Here is a 23,705-nt window from a genome sequence, read left to right as displayed (position 1 = left end):
TAATGTAAGCTGTTGTGGTACAAGTGTCTTTACCTCTTGAGACCAGTCATCACTCACAAATTATTTTACCCTCAAACATAACCCACTGTATAGTACTATATTAAGTACGTATATTATAGGTAATGGAAGAATTACACTCTTTTAAGAAATCAAAGCTTAAGAGAGCTGGTTAAAATTATATTTTAGGAGTAATTTAAAAGGACTATATTATACAACCAAGTACTAAGAATAATACGAAATGCGGTTAAAATTACGTCATAAATAATTAATAATTAATGTTTGAGAAAACTACAAGGCCTACAGACATAAATTAACTGGGGATCAATTCGCCTGTGAATGAAGGCACACTGTATATAAAAATATTATTGTTTAAACTGACTAAACTGCAATTGCATTTTTAATGATTGCGTATGCAATGCTCCTGAAACTATACCAACAAAAAAGGCTTGTGCATAGTTACGTATTATCAGCGCCTACGTTACTTAGTCACAGTGGTATTGACTATAAGTACAAGAGCATTAATTAGGAAAAAATCATAGAAAAATGTGCACTGAGAAAGGAGTCAGTTAAAATACTTGTTAGGAGTACGTATGTATGGTACTACAGTGAGTCACTCACTCCAACCACACATTAAAAAAAAAAATTGTGTTGAAAATTTTGCACTAATGGTTACGTGAAGCTGAAATTCATCCATGTGTCTGTCTGCACTGATTCCAAAAAATTTTTTTAACAATGTGAGTTTGTGCCAAATATCATACAAGACTAAAATGGCCAGCCTATTAAAGCTATAGCTCCCTTTATTATGTAGCTTTGTAAACATAAGTAAACACCTGTGCTATTCAGGTTGACTCTCCGTTAAATATTACTTAGCAAAATGAGGTCAGTACACATCATTCATCGTTACTAGTGTCATTGTTCAATAGGAGGTGTATGGTTGTATTGTGAGTACCAAATGCCATGAGAGGCCTCAGAGCTGCCTGTAGGCTAGTAAACAGACGAGGGAATAACACTTCTTGGGCTGCTAACAACTGTTTCACTCTATGCCTTTCCTATATGTAACTCATGGAATAAACAAGGATTTCAGGAAATAAGTTTACCTTTGGTGCCTCAAAGCAGGCAGGACAATTCTCTGGTATTACTGGTAACTGGGCCTGTACCACATGAATTATTGTAAATATCACAAACTTTTGTAGTACTAACCTCAGTAGCAAATTGGCGGAGATCCTTCTCTCTAACATAGACAAAGGGACGTATGACTCTCAAATCACCTTCTCTAAGGAAACAGAATGATGTGGGAGGTTGATAAAAACTGTTTGTACTTACTTTACAGTGTAGTTTGCTTTCATAGTTCGTAGAGCACCATTATGGAATATCGACATCAGAAAACTCTCAGCTAGGTCATCAAGATGCTGACCCATGGCCAACACATTGTAGTGTTCACGACGAGCACAAGAGTATAGTCTACCACGCTTCATACGAGAACAAAAACTACAAATGGAATCACACTGGGGAAGGTTGGTAGCTTGCTCAAGAATAGCTATAAAGAAAGACAGAAAAATAAACAGAAGAGTAGACAAAAAAGAGTTGCTTCTTACCTTGTTTTTCAAAAAAGTAGGGAATTTTCAAAGCAGCTAGATAAGGTATGAGAGGGCTAGGATCATAGGAGACACTCTGAGGATCAATAGTCACTGCTGCTAGTTGGAAATTGACTCCCTTAGAAGCAGCATTGTACTGATACTGGTGTAGTGTGTGTAGCAGTGATAGTGAGTCTTTACCACCAGATAAACACACTAACACTTTATCACCATCTTGTATCATCTTGTACTCTTCTATGGCAGTGATGGTCTGTTTTAGGACCCGACGAGGTGGCTTGTGAAATGACAATGGTCGAGGTACTTTAACAGTAGCTGCTACAACATGGTCTACAGTATTTTCAGTATTTAAAAGTTGACTTTGTGAGCTGTTAGTTTTGAATTGTTTGACTGTAAAGGGTAACTTGAAATCAGCAGGTGGTTGTTGCAGTGTTCCTTGTAGACACTTTTGTGCTTCAGTTGGTAGCAAGAACCACCTCATTTCATCACTATCGCCTAGCAACAATTCATGTTGCCCATGTGATGCAGGGGGTGTGGTATAAGCAGTGGAAAATATATCCATGGCAGTTTTAAGTATTGTATCAAAGTTAGACACTGGAGGATGGGATAAAGTAGGGTAAGACATTTGTCCTGTTTCATAAGAAATGTTGTTTAGCCAATGACGTTCTTTTTGAGTGCGATAGTGGTGATGTAGAAATTGTCCTGTTTCTGGATTAATGGTGTACTATGATTGGCTATATTATTATTGGATCATGTGATATCAACATTGTTACCTGTGGGAGGAGCTTCCAGCCATGCTCTGCTACCATGGCAACGGCTTCTACCACAAATGAGATGACATCATCACTCATGAAGTATGGAAAACCGAGTCTGGTAACTCCTGGCCTGTGACATGAGCAACATCAAACATTATCGAAACAAAATGCTATTGCTTTAACTTTGCTATATGGACTACAGGTGATACTGGCTGCACTATTAGAGTATATTGGTCTGTACAGGATTGTTACCATTTTAATTTCTTACCGAAGAATTTCTCTCTCGGAATATTCAGTGTATCTTCTTAGATGAACACGATCCAAGTGACTACAGGAAAATGTGAGGTTGTGTAAGTATGTGTACTGAGTTACTCACAGACCTGTCTTCAGCCACAAGCTTATGATAATGTTTAGCCAATTCTTCGTTAATCCCTAACAATCGCTAAACATCACAACACACAAAAAATTAGTCAACCAACAACCTAGATAGTACACAGTAAAGACATACATTCAATGTGGTGTACCTGGCCTGTTGGACATATATGTGCTCTACAGTTGTCTATATATTCATGTTGTAACTATATACCACCAACACAGGCCTCATTATTACATTACCGTAAAGCCTTAATGATGACAAATCATTGCAAATAATTTGATAGATTACCGTTGAGAATTTGGCAAAACCTTAATATTTCAAAACTTGCTGGTCCCAAAATGTCTCATGCAGTTGGTATGACATCTCACCTGAGCATAAGGACCAGCACACGAGCATCCTCCACGAGACTGGATGCCAAACAAGTCATTGAGGAGGGCACAAATGAAGTTGTGATGGAGATAGCGACCAGTGTGAAAGTGGCCAATCAGAAAGGAGAACACTGGGAGTTGAGGAGCAGTCTTGGGACCAACCAGGTGAAGGTGTGTAACCTTGTCCCACCTTGAGATCACACGACTACAGTGAAGTGGAGAATGTTCATACAATGATAAACACTCAACTCTGTTATGTCTTCTTCTCGTCTCATTATATAGTCAGTGCCCACTGCCTGGAAAATATATATTTAAAAAAACACGTTGTTTAATAGGAGACAGAGTCACTCACTTCCTTTAGCTGCACAGCCAGGCCAGCTCTAATACAACCCACAATATTAGGGGTTCCTCCTTCTTCACGGAACTCTGGCTCTTTAAAGTAGCTCTGAGTAGTAGGAGTGACCTGCAGTAACCAAATGCATTTAAGCTATTTTGGAAAGACACCTTGACAGTATGGGTGCCTATTCAAGATTCCAGACCTCAAAACAGTACATACATTTTAGGCCTCAATAAATAGTTTTCAAACAATAAAATTGCTTGCACAGACAACACAACTTACGAAGAACACAGTTCCACCACCACACACAGATGGCACGGGATTCTTAAATAAGTTCTTCTTCACTACTAGAATTCCTACATGTACAACACATAAATAGACCAACGTGGTAGATGTGATTTTAAATGTACTTACCAGGAGAGTCCACTCCTCCGATAAATTTGTGAGGAGAAAAGAAGATGGCATCCTTGTGACCAAGATCCTGCTTGTCACTATAGTAACACAACTGTTGCCATGACTGCAGCAATATATATGTACACTGACCTAACAGTTACTGGGTTCATGTCCATTTTGACATATGGAGCTAGTGAAAAATAAATAATCCAGCATATTAACACACACAAACGTGTGCATGCTAATCAGCTCACCTGCAGTAGCATAATCCCAGAAAGCAAGGCAGCCATATGTGTGTAATGTAGAGGTGACCGCTACAGTATCAGTGAGGACACCAGTGAGATTGGATGATGCACTAAACACTCCAACTTTAACAACATCTTTGTCATCTGATAATGACTACGTAGTGTACAAGTCTTTACCATCCTTTTGTTAGCTAATAGTGACATACTTTCAAGCTGTCTTCCAAATATTTCAGATCTACTTGGCCACTGGAGTCTTCAGCTATGGAGACCATCTGAACAATATACAAATGTATCCAGAAAATTTTAACGAAAATTGCTTCTAACCTTTGCACCAAGTTCTCTCCATGGCAGTAAGTTGGAATGGTGCTCAAAGGGGCCAGCAAACACCACCTTAAGAGAGAGATTTATTAATGAAAAAAGCAACAGTGAGTTGCAGAGTGTGTACTCCAGAGCAGGCTGTGATTACAGAGAAGAGGAAGCCTTTATTCTGGTCCAGCCAGATTGTAAGAAAACTGAAGGATTGTTGCAAATATAAAAGTAAGCAACTTCTATGAAACAGAACAATCATGACAGTTCTACATGCACTCCAAAAGTGACTACTCAATTAGAGCATTTTGTCACTAGTGTGCCTTGTATTGGAGTAAATGTGTGTGTTCTATTAGAGTAATTTGTGCATAAATTCAATTATCTGAACACTTTTTTTCTAACTCTAGGAGAAGAGGTGCACTTTGGATAGCTATTGATTACTGTATTTTTACCGGTTAATAGCCGTGGTTACTAGGAAAACAATGCAGTACTATCCGAGGGAGGCTACTATGGGCTTGTGTAGCAGCCTCATCCTTTAACACTGTAATCCACTTAGCTCCTCTCAGAAATGCTATTTCCTGGCTTAAAACAACTCTTTTTCTTAGTTACATGTGTCTTCAATACTTGCTTCAGCACACTCAGATACAAGCCGTGGTTCTTATCCAAGGGCGGCTCATAGGACAATAATTCAAGGTTGCACAGCAGCTACTATTCGGGGACGACTATTATGTGAGCCGCGGCTATTAACCAGTAAAATACGGTATGTATATTATTCCTGTTAAAAATGTGGCACATACTCACAAATACACAGCATTTATTTAGTCACTATCCCACTAGGGACCTGTAAAGAAGGTTGTTGGAAGCCTGTGTAGCAGGCAGTAAGAAACTTAATACTACAACTGTTGAAAACAGAAAATCTCCCAACGCAGGTGGACACTTGATCCACACACAGACAACTTACAGTCTAGGCAAGTGCTTGAGAAGCTACACAACCTGGGATCCACGATTTCCTCTGCATTTAGCCAGTACTTAAACAGCATAACTTTTCATGTTTCATTAGGGACTTTTGAAGGACATTTTTTAAAGAACCAAGCATATTTAGGGGAAAGAAATAGATTCACTAATAGCAGGGTTCTGCCCACACTGGTCGGCAGTACCTCTAAAAACCGACCAGTACAATTCTTATATATATCACTGATACATGTGCAATATGCCCTAATATAACACACACCATATCATAACTTTAGGCCACCACTCAGGAATTTCTGGGCAGAACCCTGCACTAAGGAATAAGTGTAAGCAATGAGCCAGGATTATAATAATTTTTAAAAATGTAAAGTAAAAAACCCATTAGCTTTCACAGATGCATTGCACATCAATAGAAAATTTATGAATTACAAACCACATTTTTATTGCATTGTTCTCTCTAGCTATACATCAGATACTCACACATAAAGATGTTATAAATATGAACACTGACAAAATACTCTAATAGAGCAGTCAGGCACTCACCAAGTTCTTAGGATGATCCAGGATGTGTATGAGCCTCTCCACAGCTCCAGTGGTACCACTACCACAGAATATCACACTATCATGTTCTGATGCATTCACAGCATTACGGATGATCAACCTGGTGATACAGAGCATGTCCGTCAACACCACATGTGTATGGTGTGTAACATGTTACGAACACACAAACATTTACTAAGCATACATAAACTATATTACAAGTTCATGCAAAGTTCGTGCTCTAATTTAACTATATATTTCATTGTCAGAAGTTACATCTGACGAATGTATATCAAGCATGCTACATTTTGATTGACCTATAAATAAGTTGTTGAGCCCATTACCTGCTATGATTAGTCTAAAAAAAAATGATTTCATTTCTGCAGATTACATTTTAAAACCAAAACAGTTTAATTATTGCCTGCTAAGTAGTGAATAATGGTAATGCCCTGCCCACAACACTGTATGTTCACAAAAAGCTAACTAAAATCACTACTCAATACCCACACATTGAAAATATTTCAAACAAGTTAGTGTGCATGGTGTACACACATGCTCTTTTAAATAAACTGAATATGTTCAGGACACGTACTTGACCACATGTACACCTAGATTGTCTTGTGACAATACACATAGTCATCTATACAACTGATAATACTATCACAGTCACATATTTATCTAATCCAAAACAGCCAAGCTGTGAGAAAGGTTTCAAAAATAGGCTAGTGTGAAAAAGATGTGATATCAAAGGTGGTAGCCAAGAAATGCCTATAATGATGTCATGATGTCAATTAATTTGTCACATTACAAATTAATTGATACTATGATATCATTACAGTATATCACATCTTTTGTATTGGCTTTTGTCTTTTTCTACAGGAAACAGAAGAACCAGATTCTAAGTGGCATTTTACTATTTTGAAATTTTATTTTGTATTAACTTCATATTATTTGTTGAATAATTGTATTGCTCTATTGTACATGCATATCTCAAAAGCTTGTTACACAGCTTACATATACACTATGTATGCATGTCTATAACTCATTGATACTGTCCATTACATTACTGAAGGTTAGTACCTGGATAGTTTACTGACATGTGCAAGAAAGTTTGACTAGTTTGCATAAGTGGTTTAGCTGGAAGGCACGACAACAAATCTCACTATTCAGTGCTGATCTAGAGTACAGAGTCATCAATTGTTATGTATATATGTTTATATAGCCTATTTTATTTGACTTAATTATTTTGTTAATATTTTTAGAGCACGCATTTTTCAGAGCACTTCTAATACAATGCACATAGAATGTTCTAGAACACTCTAGAAGCTTCACTGATAGATCTATGAGGTTATACAACTTACTCCAGTGGTGAAGTAGTAAAGGGTTTGGAAATGTAAGTGTGGAAGTCCCTTGTTCAAACCCTAGACAAAAAATTTCGAATGTTTTCAATGCACATCTTTACTTCTCGGCGACTGCTCTATTAGAGTATCTCGATCACTTTTTTTTTCTCATATGTTTGGTCTTTGCTTTGTATCTCCTTAGCTAATACTTTCAAACTATAATATGGTTAATTTTCATTATGATAGTTATTCATGTACAGACTGATTTTCAAATTATTCCATCAGGCAGATTACCCTATAGACGTGACAAGTTTCTTTTGCATTTTTTAAACATTGCGCATAACTTTCTTGTTTTTAATCTGATCTACACAAAAATTGGACTGTAAATGTGCTCTTACTGCCCCAAAATTTGAAATAAATTGACTACAGCTTGTGTGCGTTATTGCGATTTTTTCAAAGTGTGCCAAAAAGGAAAAAAATATGTAAGAAGAAAAATACAAAGGAAATAAGATGAACTTTGAAGGCACATATCTCACTGATAGCTTGACTCAAATTTGAAATAGGAGGTACACTACTCAGAGGGAGTTCCACAGCAAAAGTGGTTAAGGTACTATCGAGCTATGGATGCAATGGTGTTTTCTTGTCTCCTGTAAAATACACACTTGTGTTGTGCGCTTGCACTGCCTGCACTTGTCCACATGACACACTATCACGTGTCCTGGTCCACGGGTCTATGCTTTGTGAAATCATGTCCAAAAAATTATTTGGCCATTCAAGAAACACTTAATTTGATGATACTAGTCTACTAGGCTGTTCCCCTTTGTGAAATTATAATTACCAGCTGTCAAATTACCTATTATACGATTCATACATACCTGGCCTCCTCTCTAAAGCTAGTTGTCTGAGCAGCTGTGAAGGAAGTTGTTGTGTGAGTGTTAGCATAATAAGGGAGCACTGCTTCCCTCAAGTAATCTTCAATGAAACTCAATGGCCTAAAACAAATACAGTGTTGTGTGTCAAGTTAGAGCAAACAGAATGGCTACTGTGGTACAGTTATGTTTACACAAACAATCCTTTACTTTGCAGACGCTGTGTAGTCGCAGTATACCACTACAAAACAATAAGCATATCGAATTTATTAGAGTACATGACTTTTGAGGTACCACTCACCTGGTTTTCTTCCATACGGACCTAACAAAGTCACTCTCTGTCCTATCTGTGATGCCTCTATGTTCTTTACTAACTGGTCTGTATTTACCCGTTGTGGAACTGCCATCAAATTTCGTCAGGAAAGAGTGGGCATTAGATGGAATGGTGGGTATTACTTAGAATATACGGATACGCAAACATGGACGAAACGATGAAGCTGGAACTAGAAAGAGAAGAACAGCAGAGAAGAAGCAGGTTAAAGGAATTAGAAGAAATGGTTCAGCGACTACAGTCAGAAAACAAAAAACTGTTAAACCAAGTGGGTGGACAAAATAAAGCCCCAACAGTGACCATCGAATCAGCACCAGTCGCACCGAATACTAAATCAGATGACGCCGAAGAAATTATCAACTTGAATGAAGTAGAAGAAAATGAAAACGAAGATGAATGGTATTTTATGAATGGCTAGAATGTTAACATCAACTTATTTCAGGTTGTATGTGTCCCCTGTAAGACCACCCACTCCTCAGGATAAAAGCCTCACTCCCAGTCAATGGTTAAAAACAGGAGAAAGTGAGAATAAAAGATATTCCGAGATGCCAGGCTTGGATGAGGTGAAGAAACAGCTGCTGTGCTATGCAATGGATCTAGAGCTGAGCTCATCATCTCCAAAACAATCAAGTATTAATTACTGATCTAACACTGTTAACTATTGTTTTGTTATTGTAATGTAGTGGTATGCTGTGTGTTTAGTATCATGTGTCAGTCTAATTGTAATGGCATTTGCTTTTGGAATTTCAGATCTCCTTTCACCAGACAGTTCACCAAAAGTTAATCAAGTTAATCTCAGAAGAGTACAATCATTATCCAACAAGACTGCACAAAGTATGTCTAATATTGTCTTTGTAAGCCGATGGTTAAGTCGTTGTGTCTTGTATTCCAGAGTACCTTGAGCAGGTTCGTACTAAGCGACGTTCCTTAGATAGAACAGAATTGGCCTCAAGTCCTACCAAGGAAATCGGAGATGAACCAAAAGGCAAGACAGTTGTGCTTGAATTGAGTATTAGTAAATTTGAAATCCTACGTGTTGCCTGTCTTTATGATCTGTTTCTTACTGACCATCAATTTGTTTTGATAAAGGTTAAGCTACCTCAAGGATGTATTACCGAAATTAAATATTTAATGCATGGTTTGACTTCATGGTATGTTAACAGTTATAGTTCATTAATTCCCATATTACATAGTCTATTGGTGTTGCTAAATGTATTTCGTGTATGTACGTGTGTACATATGCTAGCTCTTTAATATACTGTACTATATAGTTACAAGTACAAGGAAAAAATTGGAATTTTAAGTCAATTAGGGATCATAGTCCATTGAAACATATCAACAAAGAAGTGAAAGAATTAGTTTTCAGTCTACCATGGTCATGGATGTAGGGATTAAATGTCCACTAGTATTGTCTGCCAGTGTAGGTGATCTCCCTTAATAGCTTGTTTCATTACTATTTGGGTAGTTAGTTAATAATTGAACACTCGTTAAGATCATAGAATTTTTTAACAGCCCATCAATGTTGTCAACACTAAAATGAACCAGGCAGCCAGGCTATGCATATTGTAGATTCATTAGTTGGATTGGGATCTTGAGAACATTTGTATGGATACAGTAAATCATCCATAACAATACATTGTACGTACATACAGTGTGGTATGGCATGGTTGCTAGTATTTACCTAGTACTCAAATCTTCATTTCTATCATTCTTACAGATGATGGATCTCAGCAGCACCAACATCAGCTGCAGCCAGTAGTGGTTGAGTCACTGATGAAGACATATGCTTTGAACACTTCAACAGAAGTGAGAGCTTCTCCTCCAGTGTCCAACAGCAGTCCGGCATTGAAACCACGGAACATGCCAATAAGAGCAATCATTCCGCCTGGCAGAGTGACATCATCTGTTGAGAACACACAACAAGAGGAGGTGGAGGAAAAAGAAGCTACACCCCCTGATGATAGTTTGCAGAAAAGAGCCACACCTCCTCTTGAGTATGCACAGAAAGGACCAAGTCAGAGCCCCAGTCCTGATTATGGTGTGCAAGAGAATCATAAAGAAGTATTATCACACATTACTGTGGCTAACTTGAAGAAAAGTCCAGTGTTCCCTCGGAGAGTAATCCAGCCAGGTCATGTGAGCTCATCGCCACAGCAACAGCACAGACAACTACAACAGCCGTCATCATTAAAGTCAGTATCACCAAAGGCAAGTCCAATAATGTCACGACATTCACTACATGAACCCTCAACATCACTGAGACCTCCTGGTGGTACCAGAATATCCCCACAAATATCTCCACCTCGTGGTGGTATGATTAAATCACCTTCACCAAGGACTAGCCACACTCCCAGAAGCCTGCAACATGGTCAACAGCAGCAGCAGCAGCAACAACAACTACTACAACAGCAGCAGCAGCAACAACAACTACTACAACAGCAGCAGCAGCAACAACAGCAGCAACAACTACAACAGCAGCAGCAACAACAGGGCAATATTGTAAGACCAATGGGGAAATCCCTACCCAGGCAGCCATCACCACAGAGAGGTACTCATCCATCAAGAGGTGGTCTTCAGTATCAACAGCAGAGACCAGCCACCAACAGGTTAGTGAATGTACTACATATATATAGCATTAGACTTTGGTTACCTATGAATTGTGGACAACCACTCTGTAGTGAACTTCTGTCAAGTCAATATGCAGTGAAACCCAATTGATTAGGATCTAGTTTGGTACTGTGTAATTTTAAGAGGGAGATATCTTCATTGCAGTGAAAAATGAACCCTTGTCCATTGTTTAGAGGATTCCAACTCTTTAGTATCTTTATACGGTATAAATAAATTCTGCAGCGGTATCCATTTTAAAGAGACCATGCAGTGAGGTATATATGTTCACATTTGCCAATCTATCAAATTCCATCACATACATTGTGATTTTTGTTAACATTTTTCTGTACTTATCTAAAGCTTTTTCCCATATACAGAATGACAGCTATGTCAAGAGGTATACCACCTCAGAAAAACACCAGTGAAGAAGACAGTAGTTGGATGGAAGGATGTTTTTAATGAAACCTTCCCTTCTTGTTCCTCCCACCACCTATGTCATCACTTCTTTGTGTGAGCTGTGACACTTCAAATGATTTGATCATTTTCAGTGTTATCAATTCCTTTTGTAAATTGTGTATACAAGTTGATTATATTGCAATTTTTTTTGAATATTTATTTAATAAATATACAGTGACGTATAAGTTTCACCAATCCTCAAATCCATCATCAGATACCTTGCCACCACTGCAGTAAGACATGTATGTTAATTGTGTGTATGTGACAATTGATTTGGCATTGATTGTGGTGCATAATTTTGATGCCATAAAGTCAGTGAATTTTCATGCATTTGGAAACAAAAAAAAAGTACATTCCATTTACTTGACAAAAAAAATTTTATCTTCCACTAGTGTAGTAAAACACCTCATTGTAGACGTGCACCACACATAATTTGGGAAACACGCAACTGTGGTGTAATCAGGGTGCATGCTTGATACTAACAGGGTGAGGATACATATTGTATTGATCTGTATTAGACACACACAATAATATTACTTACTCATCAGATGTATTGAAAGTCACTGCAGACTCCTACAACAGAATTACGTACCAGTGCTATAATACTACTGCAACAGAATACTTACCTCCTCTTGAAGAGTGTTACGGGTTGTGGGTGGGGACTTGTCCTCAGTCTGTTGTAGTAACTGTAGGTACTTCCCCATGGTATTATCCATTGACTGTGTTGGAGGTGTGGTCACAACCTGAGGTGTAGGAGACTTTACACTTTCAACTGAAGTGATAACTGCAACTGGAACCTTCTCAGAATGATGAGTTATTTCATCAGCCTCTCCCTTGTCTGTTTCTTCTTGTACTTTACTACTACTACCACCCCACATTCGGTCTAGAGATATCACAGTTGGTTTTGCCGGCTGTTTTCTAGCTGAGCTAGGAGAATACTGGTCTCTTAGAGCAAGTACAGCAGCTAATGTCCCTTCTCCAGATGACTTGGGTGACTCCTTTACATCAGTTGAACTTGATGTGTCAATGTTGTCGTCTCCTCTGTCTCTTGTAGTGAGAGAGTCTTCCTGGATGATTGTTGTTGACATGTTAGGTTGTGTAGTGTTGTTGTGAGATGGACTCGTCAGTGTATTACTGCTGGAGTGATGGTAACTTGTGTCCAGTACATTGTGACTGAGTGTAGTTGCCAGTGTATAAGTAACAGCAGATAGTGGACTTGTTGTTAACATTGTAATTGTAGTGAAAGAAGTGTCACGTGTGAAGGGATGAGCAATGCTTGTCATGACACTTGTCGATGGATAAGTAACACCTGTCAAAGGGGGTGCAATGCTTGTCAAACTATGAGTAACACTTGTCAAAGGATGAGGGATGCTTGTCAAAAGATGAGGGACGCTTGTTAATGGATGTGCAACACTTGTCAAACTATGAGTAATGGTTGTCGAAGGATGAGTAACACTTGTCAAAGAATGGGAGACACTTGTCAAAGGATGAGCGACATTTGTCAAAGGATGAGGGACACTTGTCACAGGATGAGCGACACTTGTCAAAGGATGAGGGACATTTGTCAAGGGATGAGCAACACTTGTCAAAGGATGAGGTACACTTGTCAAAGGATGAGGTACACTTGTCAATGGATGTACAACACTTGTTGGGAAGTGAGCAATACTTGTTGAAGGATGTGTCACACCTATTAGAGAATGAGTGACATTTACTGGTGGATAATTAACACCAGATAGTGGCAGGGCGCTCTTCAAAGAATACCCACTTGTTGAAGAACCAGTACCACTTGATTTGGACACAAAACTTCCAGCATTAAGAAGAGCACTACTGGTAGACAGCAAGCCACTGCTGGTAACAGCAGAATATAATGGACCACTGTAACTCATTGGAAGGTTACCCAACATAAGACTTGCTGTTGCTGGAACACTAGTAAAGTTACTAGGCAAAGTAGATATTCCAGGTGTTGGAAATGTCTGAGATTGGAAGGAGCTTGGGTAAGAATGGGCAGGGAAAGGAGGATAGTAACCAACCGTTGGATGCTGCTCTTCTAATTCCTGAACAAAGGCTTAATAAATATATTGTGTTTGCTCACATATCCTTACCTTTGCTTCCCTCTCCAATCTAGAGAAGGTTGCCTTCATTTCTTCTAGGAATTTTTTTGATGCTTTGTCAAATGATGACATGTCCTTGAGCTTAGTCCCAGCATAGGTCAGTGAATCGTCTTCAGTACCAGCATGAACAGGATGAACTAGCTTAGCAGGTTTAGTTGCCCTAGAACTACAACCCAACCCAATAGACTTACAATCACACTAACAATTACTGTACCCATGGTGAGCTGATTTCCTTAGTTTAGACGCAGGGCTCTTGAGAATGCTCCTACTAGTCTGATGTGGATGATGATCGTGGTGCAAATGGTGATTAGATACAAAGCTGTCCTGTTGCCAATGTGATGTGTTCAATTTCTCCTGTGTTAGCATCCGTTCATTGATGGCCACCTGTTGTGGTGGTGACGTCATATCCCCTACCCCTAGTCTGTACACACCTGTGCTGCCAACTGGTGCTCCAACCTTTTAATATGTAGATCTTTCAACATGACAGCTTGCTTGCATTCAACGTTAGCATCATCTAGCTGCTGTTGTAAGCTAGCCTGTTAGAATACAAACATATAATGTACGTTTACAAGCAGGATGCATGTACAGCTTGTGTGTGTGTGTGTGTGTGTGTGTGTGTGTGTGTGAGTGTGTGTGAGTGTGTGTGTGTGTGTGTGTGTGTGTGTGTGTGTGTGTGTGTGTGTGTGTGTGTGTGTGTGTGTGTGTGTGTGCAATTTCATTACCAGTTGAGTTGCTGACTTATTCAATTGATCCTTCAGCTCATTAATCAACTGCTGTTGGTCTACAACATAAACAAGACATCATGGTGATCAAACTATTTCATTTTATACCAGCTATAAGCTGTCCACTGCTAGTAGAATGCTCGGATAATTTACTATAACATGACATACAAATGACTGTGATAACAGTCAACATTACAAGTACCGTTTAGTTTCAGTTAGGTTACTCTTTAGTCTCTTGTTATCAGCCTTCAACTGGTCACAGTCCTCAGACTGCATAAAGGAAAGTGTTAATATGTTTGTGTTCTGTGTACATCCTAACCTCTCTCAGTTTTTGTTCCAGCAGTGATTTCTGGTTTTGTAAGGTTACCATCTGTTCTGTTACTGTGTGAACTTGTTCCTAGTATGAACAGAGTCATGCACACTACTATACACACATGCATGCATGCACAACACACACAAAGATGCTCATGCATGCACGCACGCAGGCATGCACACACACCACACACAGAGGCACACTTTGCTTCCTATTAAGTCATTCTTCACACTAGCACACTCATTCCACAAAGTCTCATATTGTTGACGTAATTTGGTAGTCTCTGTTGTCCTGGCTACACAGAAATCACATGAGCACACAGACACAGAGACATACCATCCAATTGTTGCTGTAACTCATCCAGTAACTGTTGTTTCCTCTGTACCTCACTGAATGAAGAAGATATGAGACAAATGTCAGAATTAAACATACAATAATATGTTGTCACGAAAGATGTGACCAGTAACAAGAAAGGACATTGTTTTATATTGGAATTCAATGTTTGCAATTATTACAGTAAGGATAAGATGATGATGTACATTTTAATCTTATCACTTCTTTTATCACATTTACACCAATCATGTACAGTTTTAGGATTCCCAAAATATTTTTCACTAAAAGCTAAACATGTTATTAAGTAAGGACTTCCAACTGAACAAGAACTAATGTTGATATCACTACCTTCTTAATATTTGCTCTTCCTGCTTTAATCTCTCACTGGTGGAATGGATATCAGAAGATTGGAGTTTGGTAAGTTCAGACTGTTTAGCCAAATGGTCCTCTCGCTGGCGAATCAATTCCAGTTCCTGTAACACAAGCTGGCGTTGGGAGTAGAGAGACGCTTCTAACTCCTGTGTGTCAGTTTTTAATGGAGAGGGAGTGGGGGAATGTTTCACCTCTTCTCTTCTCTGCAGTCGTTGAATCATTTCTTGTTCCTTCTTTGACAACTGCTGAAGTTTCTCACGATAATTTTGCTCTACCTGATACCAAAAATAGAGGCATGCTGTAACACTAAAACACATGTTGTATATCTCACTTCATTTCTCTTTCTCTGAAACTCTTTTTGAAGCATTTCTTTGGTTTCCATTTTCACACGTAGCAACTCGGTTGCTTTAAACTGTGATACCTTTGTACATACATGAGGAATGCTGTATGTGTATATATAATCTCTATCAAATACCCTTTCTTCCATCATCTTTCGAGTTCGCTCTTCGCTCTCTCTCTCAAAGGCTAAGATGCGCTGTTCAAGGGATACATGGGCTTGATGTTTCATTTCTGTTATGAGAACATTTGTACAGTGCATCACATGCACACACACTGACAGACAGACAGAGACACACTTACGGGTAATAGAATCTTCGGGCGTTGGATCCACTTGAGTACAAACATCAACAGTGTTGTTACTGTGAGTTGCCAGTAGTGGCAAAGACAACAGTAGAGTAGCCAAAAATCCTACGCAGCACACATAAGATGACATCTACAAAAGACAGTTGTAAACAAAGTACCTTGTTCTGAAGTTTGACTGTCATCTGTTAATGCCTTGTGCAAAGGATGGGAAGGGCTAATGTTTAATAGCTTCAACAGTTCCGTAATGTTGACAGTCTGTAAAGAATAGGGTGACACAGTCACAGAATACTCTGCATGTACCTGGTTGGTACCCATTCCTGATTCTAGAGCAAACAAAGAGATGGTGTATTCATAGCCCATCTTGTAAAGGTGCTCCAGGATTATGCCATGAGTGAGTGACTCCAACACAGACAAAGACTTTGGAACTGTAGGAGTGTGCTCTAATTCTTTCACCAGCCTGTTCCGTAGTTGCAGCTATAAATACCATTGGTGAAATCAAAACTTTCATAACTTTAAATGTTTGAAACTTCGCGCCATGATTTAAAAACTTCTTTCATACCTTCATTGCATCAAGTACGCCCTTTTGCTGCAGAGAATGATACAGTTGCGATTTCAGCTCAGAGGATTTCAGATTTTGTGACATTCTGCCACCGCTCCGCTGCGAGAGGGGTCGCCCTATCTAAAGATTTTGATGATTTCCAATTACAAAATATTTCTTCAATTCAGAGCGAGCGCGAAATTAAGGCTGCCGCAAACCAAGGGAGGTGACGAAAGTAGAGTACCTACAGATGATGAGGAAGTTGATTGCTTAACGAGAAGACTGCACAATGGACGAAACTCGTGAAGGTATTTCTTTTGTGTTTACTTAAGCGGATTTAAACTAGTAGTCAACTGTTTGGGGAGGGGCTTAGCTAGCTATATAGCTACGAGGATTTGATGAAAGGCAGAGGTCGGAGAATTCGGTAGGATCGGACGAACTGCTCTGTTTACAAAGTGATCCACGATTCTCTACTGCACCGAGATACTCTAATAGAGCAGCTATCACCAAAGTCAGTAGCGGTTTGGCAGGTCAGTACTGATTTTCCTGGCTGGGGGTTTTGGGGGAGGGCAGATTCCCTAGCTTTTTAACATGTGAAGTGTGAAAACATCACATTGGAGTGTCCACAATATCCGTGATCATGGTATGGTATGATTTATAGTTCAGGTTAACTGATTCCTTGTTCACCATCCCTGTATGCATAGCTCAAAACTTGAGATGCTATGCAAAGCAGATCATGCAGATTTATTTAAAACTCGAGTGAGCACACTGGAATAAATGATTCAGAGTTGTTAACTTAAGTTATTCGTGTTTGTGTGTGTCTGTATGTTTGTGCGTGTGTCTGTGTGAGGCATCATAGCCAAGTGGCTAGAGCATTGGCCTGGTAATCCAAAAGTTCCAGACTTGATGCCCAGATATGCCAATTTGTTGCTACTCACATTGCTCCAGTCTACCCAGCTGTATAGTGGGGACCTGGTAGGCTGGTGTCAACTGGGGAATAAGCCCATGCACCCAGCTGTAATGGGTACCTGGTGTTTACTGCAAGCAAATTCCCAATTGTCCTTGTCTCGTTTAGCGGTGTTGGGTTGTTGTGGAACCTCTCTCCATGATACCTGGACAGTTCAGTCTCATGTGGGTCACTAGTGGTTTGCCTGTACAAGGCTCAAGTGTCTGAGTGGTGCACAAGCATGCTAGGTGTGTGTGTGTGTGCGTGTGTGTGTGTGTGTGTGTGTGTGTGTGTGTGTGTGTGTGTGTGTGTGTGTGTGTGTGTGTGTGCATATACTTCAGCTACATTCTGATAAATTGTAGATTTTCCTTTTATCACAATTGCATGCACAAGAAATTGCCATATAATCACTGCTTTGCACATTTGGCATACCAAACCTAAACATGGCCACTCACTTAAGCATGCACTTACCTTCTAATAGTGTTGTGGTGGCTTACGTATAATAGTGCAATGCTATGAATTGTGAATAAGTATGACAGCTATAGTTTACTTATAGTTAACCTGTTACATTTTAAAGCATTTAGTAATTATTATCTAAAAGTAGTTTAAAATCCGATCTCAGAGGCCTACAGTGTAAAATCTCAAAACTGCCTAGGGGAAGGTCATTTCAGTTTTATCCCTAAGTTACTGTATAAGTAACACTACGTTGCCATAAGTATTTGTAACATTAGATCCACCATCCCCTACTGGGGTATGTATGTATAGTCTACAGTGTTGGGTTACTTTGAATCAATTGCAAGCCATTGTCCTGGGAAGTATCACAATGAATCTAAGAATACAAATTGTTTCTGGTAACTCCTTCAACTTTGTGATCCATATCTAGTACTGGTGAATGGCACACATCGGAAATTGTCACCTACCACATATCAGCAGGCCTTTAATCTTAGTCCATTGATTCTAATTAATGACTTGAGTGAATGGTGGCCAGACACTATTATTGCAATCATAGTTACACTGTTGCTAAACTCAGCTACTATGTCGGTACATTATATATTTACAAACTTATTGGTTGTAACTAGGTATTGGGTTGCAGAGACCAAACAACACTGGTGAAGCATTAAATCCAACTGGTGGCATCATTAAATCCAACTGGCATGTATCATTCATAAAGCATTGCAAGGTCTGCCTCACCTATTTAAAATTTCTAGCTATGCCCCTGAATACATCAGAGATTGAAGAGGTTTGCACTTTCTCACAAAAAGTGCTGTCCAGAAACTATCCTCGCAATACCTTCATTACACCTTGGCAGTATTGGTTAGGTATAACCAAGTCCAAAAGTGCCATGACCCATAATGCTTCCAATAAGTTGCTACAAAATTTAAAATTTTAATTTAGTTGATTTTTCTACTGACTCTGTTTTACTAGTGCAATAATGGCTAACAATACTTGTGAATTTTTTTTTTACTGTTAAATGTCATTTCAGCCTGATAGCTAGGTGTCTTTTGGGCATACCAATGGACTTCTTTGTCCTCCTTTGTGTCCCGTTTCTCTTAACGGTATTGATTTGTGGTAGCACATAGTGACTTCCCTATGTCTAATTTGTTCATATTTTCTGTAGAGGTTAAATTGTTTGCAAAGGTGCTTCTCGAACTGCTCTTCATTTTGTAACACTAGGCTGAAAATGAAGTGTAAAATGGCCATTTCACTTTTCAGCTAGTAATTGATAGTTGGGGCACACATAACATAAAATCCAGCACCATTCTTTCTTTTGATGCAGTATGCACAGGTTCACCACTCATAGTAATGTTATGAAAAAAGTGAACAAACAAATAGAAAAAAAATTTGGGAATTTAAGGGATCATAGACATAAAAGTATTGAAACAAGGAAGCCTACACCTGCATATATATTATAGTGGACATTGTTAATCCCTAACTCAGTCATAGGTATAGACTGAAGTAGGGGTTGAATGTCCACTAGTAAATCTGCAGGTATAAGCGACCTCTCTTGTTTCACTATTTTTAATTTTTCCTTGTACTTGTACAAATACATTATTATTATTATTATTATTATTATCACATTATTCATTAAGGTATAAAGAAGGCAGAAGATAACATTGATGATGATGGAATTGAATCACTGTCACCAGAGGATGTTGACATCAAAATGGCACCCAAGTTGCTGCGATTGCAATTCCCTAGAATAGATGAAGGTGCAACGAAATATCAACAGCTGGATGTGTATGTAATAATTTCTCACACTTAATATAGTACAATCCAGTGATGTAGCTGATGTGATAAGAAGAAAACTTGAACATCTTGATAGCAAGGCTGCCATTAATGACAAAGGACCTGTTGATGCCTTTACTGTTATTTATCAAAGTGGTTTGGCTAGACAGATATCATGGCAAGCACAAGTTGAAGAGGCTGTTAAAGATGAAAATGATGAGTTTTGGAGAAAGGTAGGTTGATAAGTGTAAAGTGCATATGTCCCAACTCTTATACTATCAGACAGCAGAAAAAACTCAACAACATAGCCTGAACCGAACTGATGCTATCTTTGAAGTGTACACTGACCGTATTGTGGAGAAAACTAAGAGCTGTGATAAAGGATTATTGTGGATCATTAGTCAGGACATCAGTGAATTCCCTGTATGTGTATGTGTGGTGTATGTAACTACGATTGTACATATATGTTTCTTTGGTACTACTTCAGGCTGAACTCTTTGTTACATGTTTGCTGGAAAGAGGAGCCAACACATCTGCTGCAGACCAAAATCTAAACACGTCCCTTCATCATGCTGCCAGGAAGGGATGGACTTCCATCACAAAGAAGCTACTGGAACATCAGAGTCTGCCACTTGCCACAAACAGACAAGGATTAATTCCACTAGAACTTGCTGTTATCAGTGACCATGATGAGTGTGCCACCTTCCTTGTGAAGAGCATGGAACCAGAGAGGTACACATAAATGTTGTCCAAGTGTTGGACATCAAGTTTCATTGTTTTATTTTAGAGTTCGGCAGCTATTTCAAGGAAACGAAGACAGCCCTTGCAAACTACAATTTCATGCTCTATTAGATAAACCACACATGCAGGTCAATAGTTAGATATTAAGCTCTCAATCCCTGCTCAAATAATAGTAATAAATGCAATGTACTTGTGTATATATGAAGTTGTGGGCAAATTGTTATGTTTGTGTATCCATATAGACAACAGTGTTAGCAATCCTAGACACGATGATACAACCACTAGAAGGAGAGCCAAACACTTACATTATCTACTACCACATCCTTGATGGTGATCAACATGGTCGTGCTCCTAAATGTAGAACCTTTGACAGTTCAGAGAGATCTTGTCTTCATAAAATAGCCAAGAGCAATAACAAGGTATTCACCATGTGTGCTGCACTAGATAATAGTGAATACTTTCATAGGAAGTTGTGTATCATGATGCTGTCCGACTACTGCTGAAGCGTAAATGGAAAAAATTTGCTAGATTTAGATTCTTGTAGGTTGCTGCTGGAAAGGATATGTTTGTATAAAGTATTGACATGCTTTGTATACAGGAATCAGTTCCTTTTCTTCCTTTTTCACACCTGTGTCATGACACTGGCATTGATTTTAGCAGCACAAGAAAATGATCCTAGTAATTATGATGATGGAGTAGACATCTTCCGTGGGATATGTGAAGCTGTTTTAATCTGCTGTATCTTGTACAATGTGATTGTAGAGACATACCAGCTTAAAAAGTGAGTAAAACTTACGTAGTTACGTTGGAACCAATTTACCTGATTTTTTTATTATTTTAGACACAAATGGCACTATTTCACTGATTATTATAATTACCTGGATCTTGGTGCCATTGTGTTTCCTCTGCTCATAATTCCACTTCGCTTACCAGGCTTGTCAGTTCAGTGGGTTTTTGCATCCCTTGGATATCTCTGTCAAACTCTGCGTGGCTTCAAGTATGCAGCAGTCTTTAGGTACAACATCAAATACTTCAGTTAAACAGTTACATTCTGTTTTGTTTAAGGTCTACTGGTGCTTATGTTCAAATCTTGAAGAAGATACTTGTACAAGATATGATGCCATTTAGTGCAATATTTGGATTGTTTCTGTTCTCATTCACTGGTGCCTTCTATCTTGCATTACGAGGAGAAGAATTCACTGACAGAACTGTGACTTTTAGTAATTGTTCATCTTTTGACGATGGTGTTGAAAACTGTGTTACCAATTTTACCACAACTGACTCTTCTAGTTTAGACATTCATTCACATCTAACAATGTAAGCTGCCAATACTTTATAAAACATATGTACCTTGAATAAGACATGGCATATTATGTATAGGGAATATTATCATGTCTTGTTTACTTACCTTCGAGTCATGATTGAGGCAGAAGATGTCATTGAAGAGTACTTTGGACCACAAGGCTATGAGTAGGCAGCATAGCTATGGTATTACAGAGTAAATCATATAGTTGTATACAGGTGGTTGAGTGTGATCATTTATGTTGTGTTCCTGTTTCTGGTGATCACAGTTCTTTTGAACTTGTTGATTGCACAAATGTCAGACACCTACTCTAATGTACAGAGTGATGCTCAGAGATCTCTGGTGATTAATAGAGCATGGATTGTAGCCAGAGTGGAACATAACACTCTCCTTGCTTTTGTAAGTATACTGTCATTTGCACGTGCTTCAGACTGTATACAAAGTACACATATGATAGGATTATAGAAAGAGGAACTACAGAAGTTGTGAAATTGTTAGGAACCCACATGGTAAAAAATTTTATATATCGGTTCAGTAAGACATACTGAAGCAAAAAATATTTATATACAGAACAATTGGATAAATGGGAGGCACCTCCGCTTAATCAAGTTAGTATTGAGTTAGAGAAACTTCGGAAGCTAATGAAACAACAAGAAGATGCTAGTAATGAATTTAGGTTAGCCACTTGTGATGGTAACATAACTACGTAATGTTAACATACAGACAGAATGTGATGCAAGTATTGGTAGAACAACAGAAACTAATCCAACAGCTTATTAATAAAAATGAAGAAAGACTGTAAATATATTGTATTTGTTATTTTCCAGCCAGGCTGGTTTTTGTGTGGTATTAAGTTGAGTTTGCAGAAAGTTAATAACTTTCCTTTAAGTTGTACATGTATTTTGTATATGAACAGTATATTTACATGTATTGCAAGCTAACTGAATGCTTAGCTGCATATGTCATGCATGATCATGCAATGCAAAATGTGGTGCAGTCATATGTTTAACATAATTAATTGTGCAGAAAATTATGTCACACTCAGGGAAATAAATACTAACTAGCCTGGCATGTAGCTATCACGTATTCAACTGGTGAATATTATTGTATACCCAACTGAAAAATGCCCCATGTACAGTGCGCCAAGACATAAATTTCCAAAATATTAAAAAAAAATTTTTTTCAACTTTAAACTACACCTTCTTACCACCTCACACACTTTTGTGTTGCATTTTATGAACTGCTGAATGAAATTTTATCACATACTTTAAATTGATTTTACAAAATTTTAAAGTGAAAATTTTTACACGCCTGCAAAGATTGAGCAATATTTACCCAACCGCTCTGTAACTTTTGTACATATATAATATATATTCTATTCTGTGAAAAGAATTTGGATCCCTGCAAGTATGCAGTAGTTGATGCGTTTTTAAGTTTTTCAATTATTTGCTTGTACAACTCATTCTAAAGCAGTAATCAAGAAAATGCTCTGTAACTTTTTCACAGTACTATAGGTGAATACATCAAATGCTGTAAATCTATAGTTTATTAAACTGTCACTGACTTGATGCGTTTTTGTGAAAAATCAGGATTTATGAAGTGATAGGTCTGTAACTTAGAAATGCAACTTTGAAACAACCTGAAAATTGGCTCAAATTGTAGGTGTCTAATTGTGTATAACTGATCCTTTTTTTATAACTACCAAATTTCATAGTAATAGCACTTTCCATTACAGAGTTACAGAATTTTAAAAATCGTGAATAAATTTTGGAATTTTATGCCTTGGTGCACTATAGCTAAGTAACTACCTCTATGAATGTAATTTGAAGAAATCAATGAAATTTCTATCACATTCATCTGATATTAATTGATTTATTAAATTGTATCATGGAAGTACATGATTGGTATATGTATACTTGGGTGATCAAAGGTTGTAGCTACATAGTAACAAAATTTTAAGACTATAATTAAGGA

The 23,705-nt window shown here is 38.2% G+C and overlaps 4 protein-coding genes across 6 annotated transcripts; 2 read left to right on the top strand and 2 right to left on the bottom strand.

The window, feature by feature from the left end:
* Nucleotides 1–838: 838 nt before the first annotated feature.
* LOC136238310 (uncharacterized) lies at nt 839–8,570 on the bottom strand. 2 transcript variants are annotated; one of them, XM_066028722.1, is made up of 21 exons: nt 8,392–8,570; nt 8,301–8,331; nt 8,097–8,213; nt 5,885–6,002; nt 4,391–4,456; nt 4,273–4,338; nt 4,076–4,220; nt 3,972–4,011; nt 3,843–3,919; nt 3,711–3,784; nt 3,444–3,554; nt 3,341–3,387; nt 3,092–3,296; nt 2,728–2,789; nt 2,616–2,675; nt 2,366–2,477; nt 1,596–2,316; nt 1,324–1,537; nt 1,201–1,273; nt 1,098–1,151; nt 839–1,049 (listed from the first exon to the last, which is right to left on the bottom strand). In XM_066028722.1, exons 1-21 carry the CDS (start codon nt 8,495–8,497, stop codon nt 891–893), a joined length of 2,658 nt encoding a protein of 885 aa, XP_065884794.1. In that variant the 5' UTR covers nt 8,498–8,570; the 3' UTR covers nt 839–890. The 2 variants fall into 2 exon arrangements, with proteins under 2 accessions (XP_065884794.1, XP_065884795.1); XM_066028723.1 differs by having other exon boundaries at nt 3,092–3,281.
* LOC136238313 (probable basic-leucine zipper transcription factor R) lies at nt 8,133–11,637 on the top strand. The gene is made up of 6 exons (XM_066028725.1): nt 8,133–8,820; nt 8,864–9,051; nt 9,172–9,255; nt 9,314–9,406; nt 10,139–11,027; nt 11,406–11,637. The coding sequence occupies exons 1-6, from the start codon at nt 8,528–8,530 to the stop codon at nt 11,485–11,487; spliced, it is 1,629 nt and encodes a 542-aa protein (XP_065884797.1). The 5' UTR covers nt 8,133–8,527; the 3' UTR covers nt 11,488–11,637.
* Nucleotides 11,590–17,189, bottom strand: LOC136238309 (centriole and centriolar satellite protein ofd1-like). Of its 2 annotated transcripts, XM_066028721.1 has the most exons (21): nt 16,537–17,189; nt 16,278–16,451; nt 16,136–16,232; nt 15,975–16,082; nt 15,811–15,905; nt 15,667–15,756; nt 15,527–15,610; nt 15,312–15,481; nt 14,967–15,019; nt 14,834–14,925; nt 14,637–14,714; nt 14,520–14,587; nt 14,426–14,469; nt 14,318–14,376; nt 14,027–14,131; nt 13,810–13,979; nt 13,587–13,761; nt 12,282–13,538; nt 12,111–12,227; nt 12,026–12,057; nt 11,590–11,712 (listed from the first exon to the last, which is right to left on the bottom strand). In XM_066028721.1, the coding sequence occupies exons 1-21, from the start codon at nt 16,618–16,620 to the stop codon at nt 11,673–11,675; spliced, it is 3,192 nt and encodes a 1,063-aa protein (XP_065884793.1). In that variant the 5' UTR covers nt 16,621–17,189; the 3' UTR covers nt 11,590–11,672. The 2 variants fall into 2 exon arrangements, with proteins under 2 accessions (XP_065884793.1, XP_065884792.1); XM_066028720.1 differs by having other exon boundaries at nt 12,111–13,538; nt 16,537–17,184.
* Nucleotides 16,510–22,752, top strand: LOC136238311 (transient receptor potential cation channel subfamily A member 1-like). The gene is made up of 16 exons (XM_066028724.1): nt 16,510–16,823; nt 19,552–19,671; nt 19,730–19,920; nt 19,970–20,110; nt 20,175–20,419; nt 20,475–20,556; nt 20,671–20,847; nt 20,895–20,968; nt 21,027–21,209; nt 21,270–21,443; nt 21,494–21,745; nt 21,809–21,898; nt 21,950–22,130; nt 22,189–22,240; nt 22,302–22,407; nt 22,455–22,752. The coding sequence occupies exons 1-16, from the start codon at nt 16,805–16,807 to the stop codon at nt 22,531–22,533; spliced, it is 2,166 nt and encodes a 721-aa protein (XP_065884796.1). The 5' UTR covers nt 16,510–16,804; the 3' UTR covers nt 22,534–22,752.
* The last annotated feature ends 953 nt before the right edge of the window (nt 22,753–23,705 follow it).

This window comes from Dysidea avara, chromosome 11, assembly GCF_963678975.1.
Source record: "Dysidea avara chromosome 11, odDysAvar1.4, whole genome shotgun sequence".
Lineage (NCBI taxonomy): Eukaryota > Metazoa > Porifera > Demospongiae > Dictyoceratida > Dysideidae > Dysidea > Dysidea avara.
Note: the sequence above shows the minus strand (reverse complement) of the source record. Positions and strands in the feature narration are given on the sequence as shown.

Coding starts and splice junctions, on each gene's coding strand:
- LOC136238310 (XM_066028722.1), bottom strand. CDS start 8,497: ATGGCAGTTCCACAACGGGTAAATACAGACCAGTTAGTAAAGAACATA. Junction 4,221..4,272: donor ATTTGGAAGACAGCTTGAAA/GTATGTCACTAT, acceptor TACACTACGTAG/TCATTATCAGATGACAAAGA. Junction 3,785..3,842: donor CGGAGGAGTGGACTCTCCTG/GTAAGTACATTT, acceptor TTGTACATGTAG/GAATTCTAGTAGTGAAGAAG.
- LOC136238313 (XM_066028725.1), top strand. CDS start 8,528: ATGGAATGGTGGGTATTACTTAGAATATACGGATACGCAAACATGGAC. Junction 9,407..10,138: donor AATCGGAGATGAACCAAAAG/GCAAGACAGTTG, acceptor TCATTCTTACAG/ATGATGGATCTCAGCAGCAC. Junction 11,028..11,405: donor CAGAGACCAGCCACCAACAG/GTTAGTGAATGT, acceptor TCCCATATACAG/AATGACAGCTATGTCAAGAG.
- LOC136238309 (XM_066028720.1), bottom strand. CDS start 16,620: ATGTCACAAAATCTGAAATCCTCTGAGCTGAAATCGCAACTGTATCAT. Junction 16,233..16,277: donor CAGGAATGGGTACCAACCAG/GTACATGCAGAG, acceptor TATTCTTTACAG/ACTGTCAACATTACGGAACT. Junction 13,762..13,809: donor AGGAAATCAGCTCACCATGG/GTACAGTAATTG, acceptor GTTGGGTTGTAG/TTCTAGGGCAACTAAACCTG.
- LOC136238311 (XM_066028724.1), top strand. Junction 20,111..20,174: donor AGGACATCAGTGAATTCCCT/GTATGTGTATGT, acceptor GTACTACTTCAG/GCTGAACTCTTTGTTACATG. Junction 21,746..21,808: donor ATTCATTCACATCTAACAAT/GTAAGCTGCCAA, acceptor TATTATGTATAG/GGAATATTATCATGTCTTGT.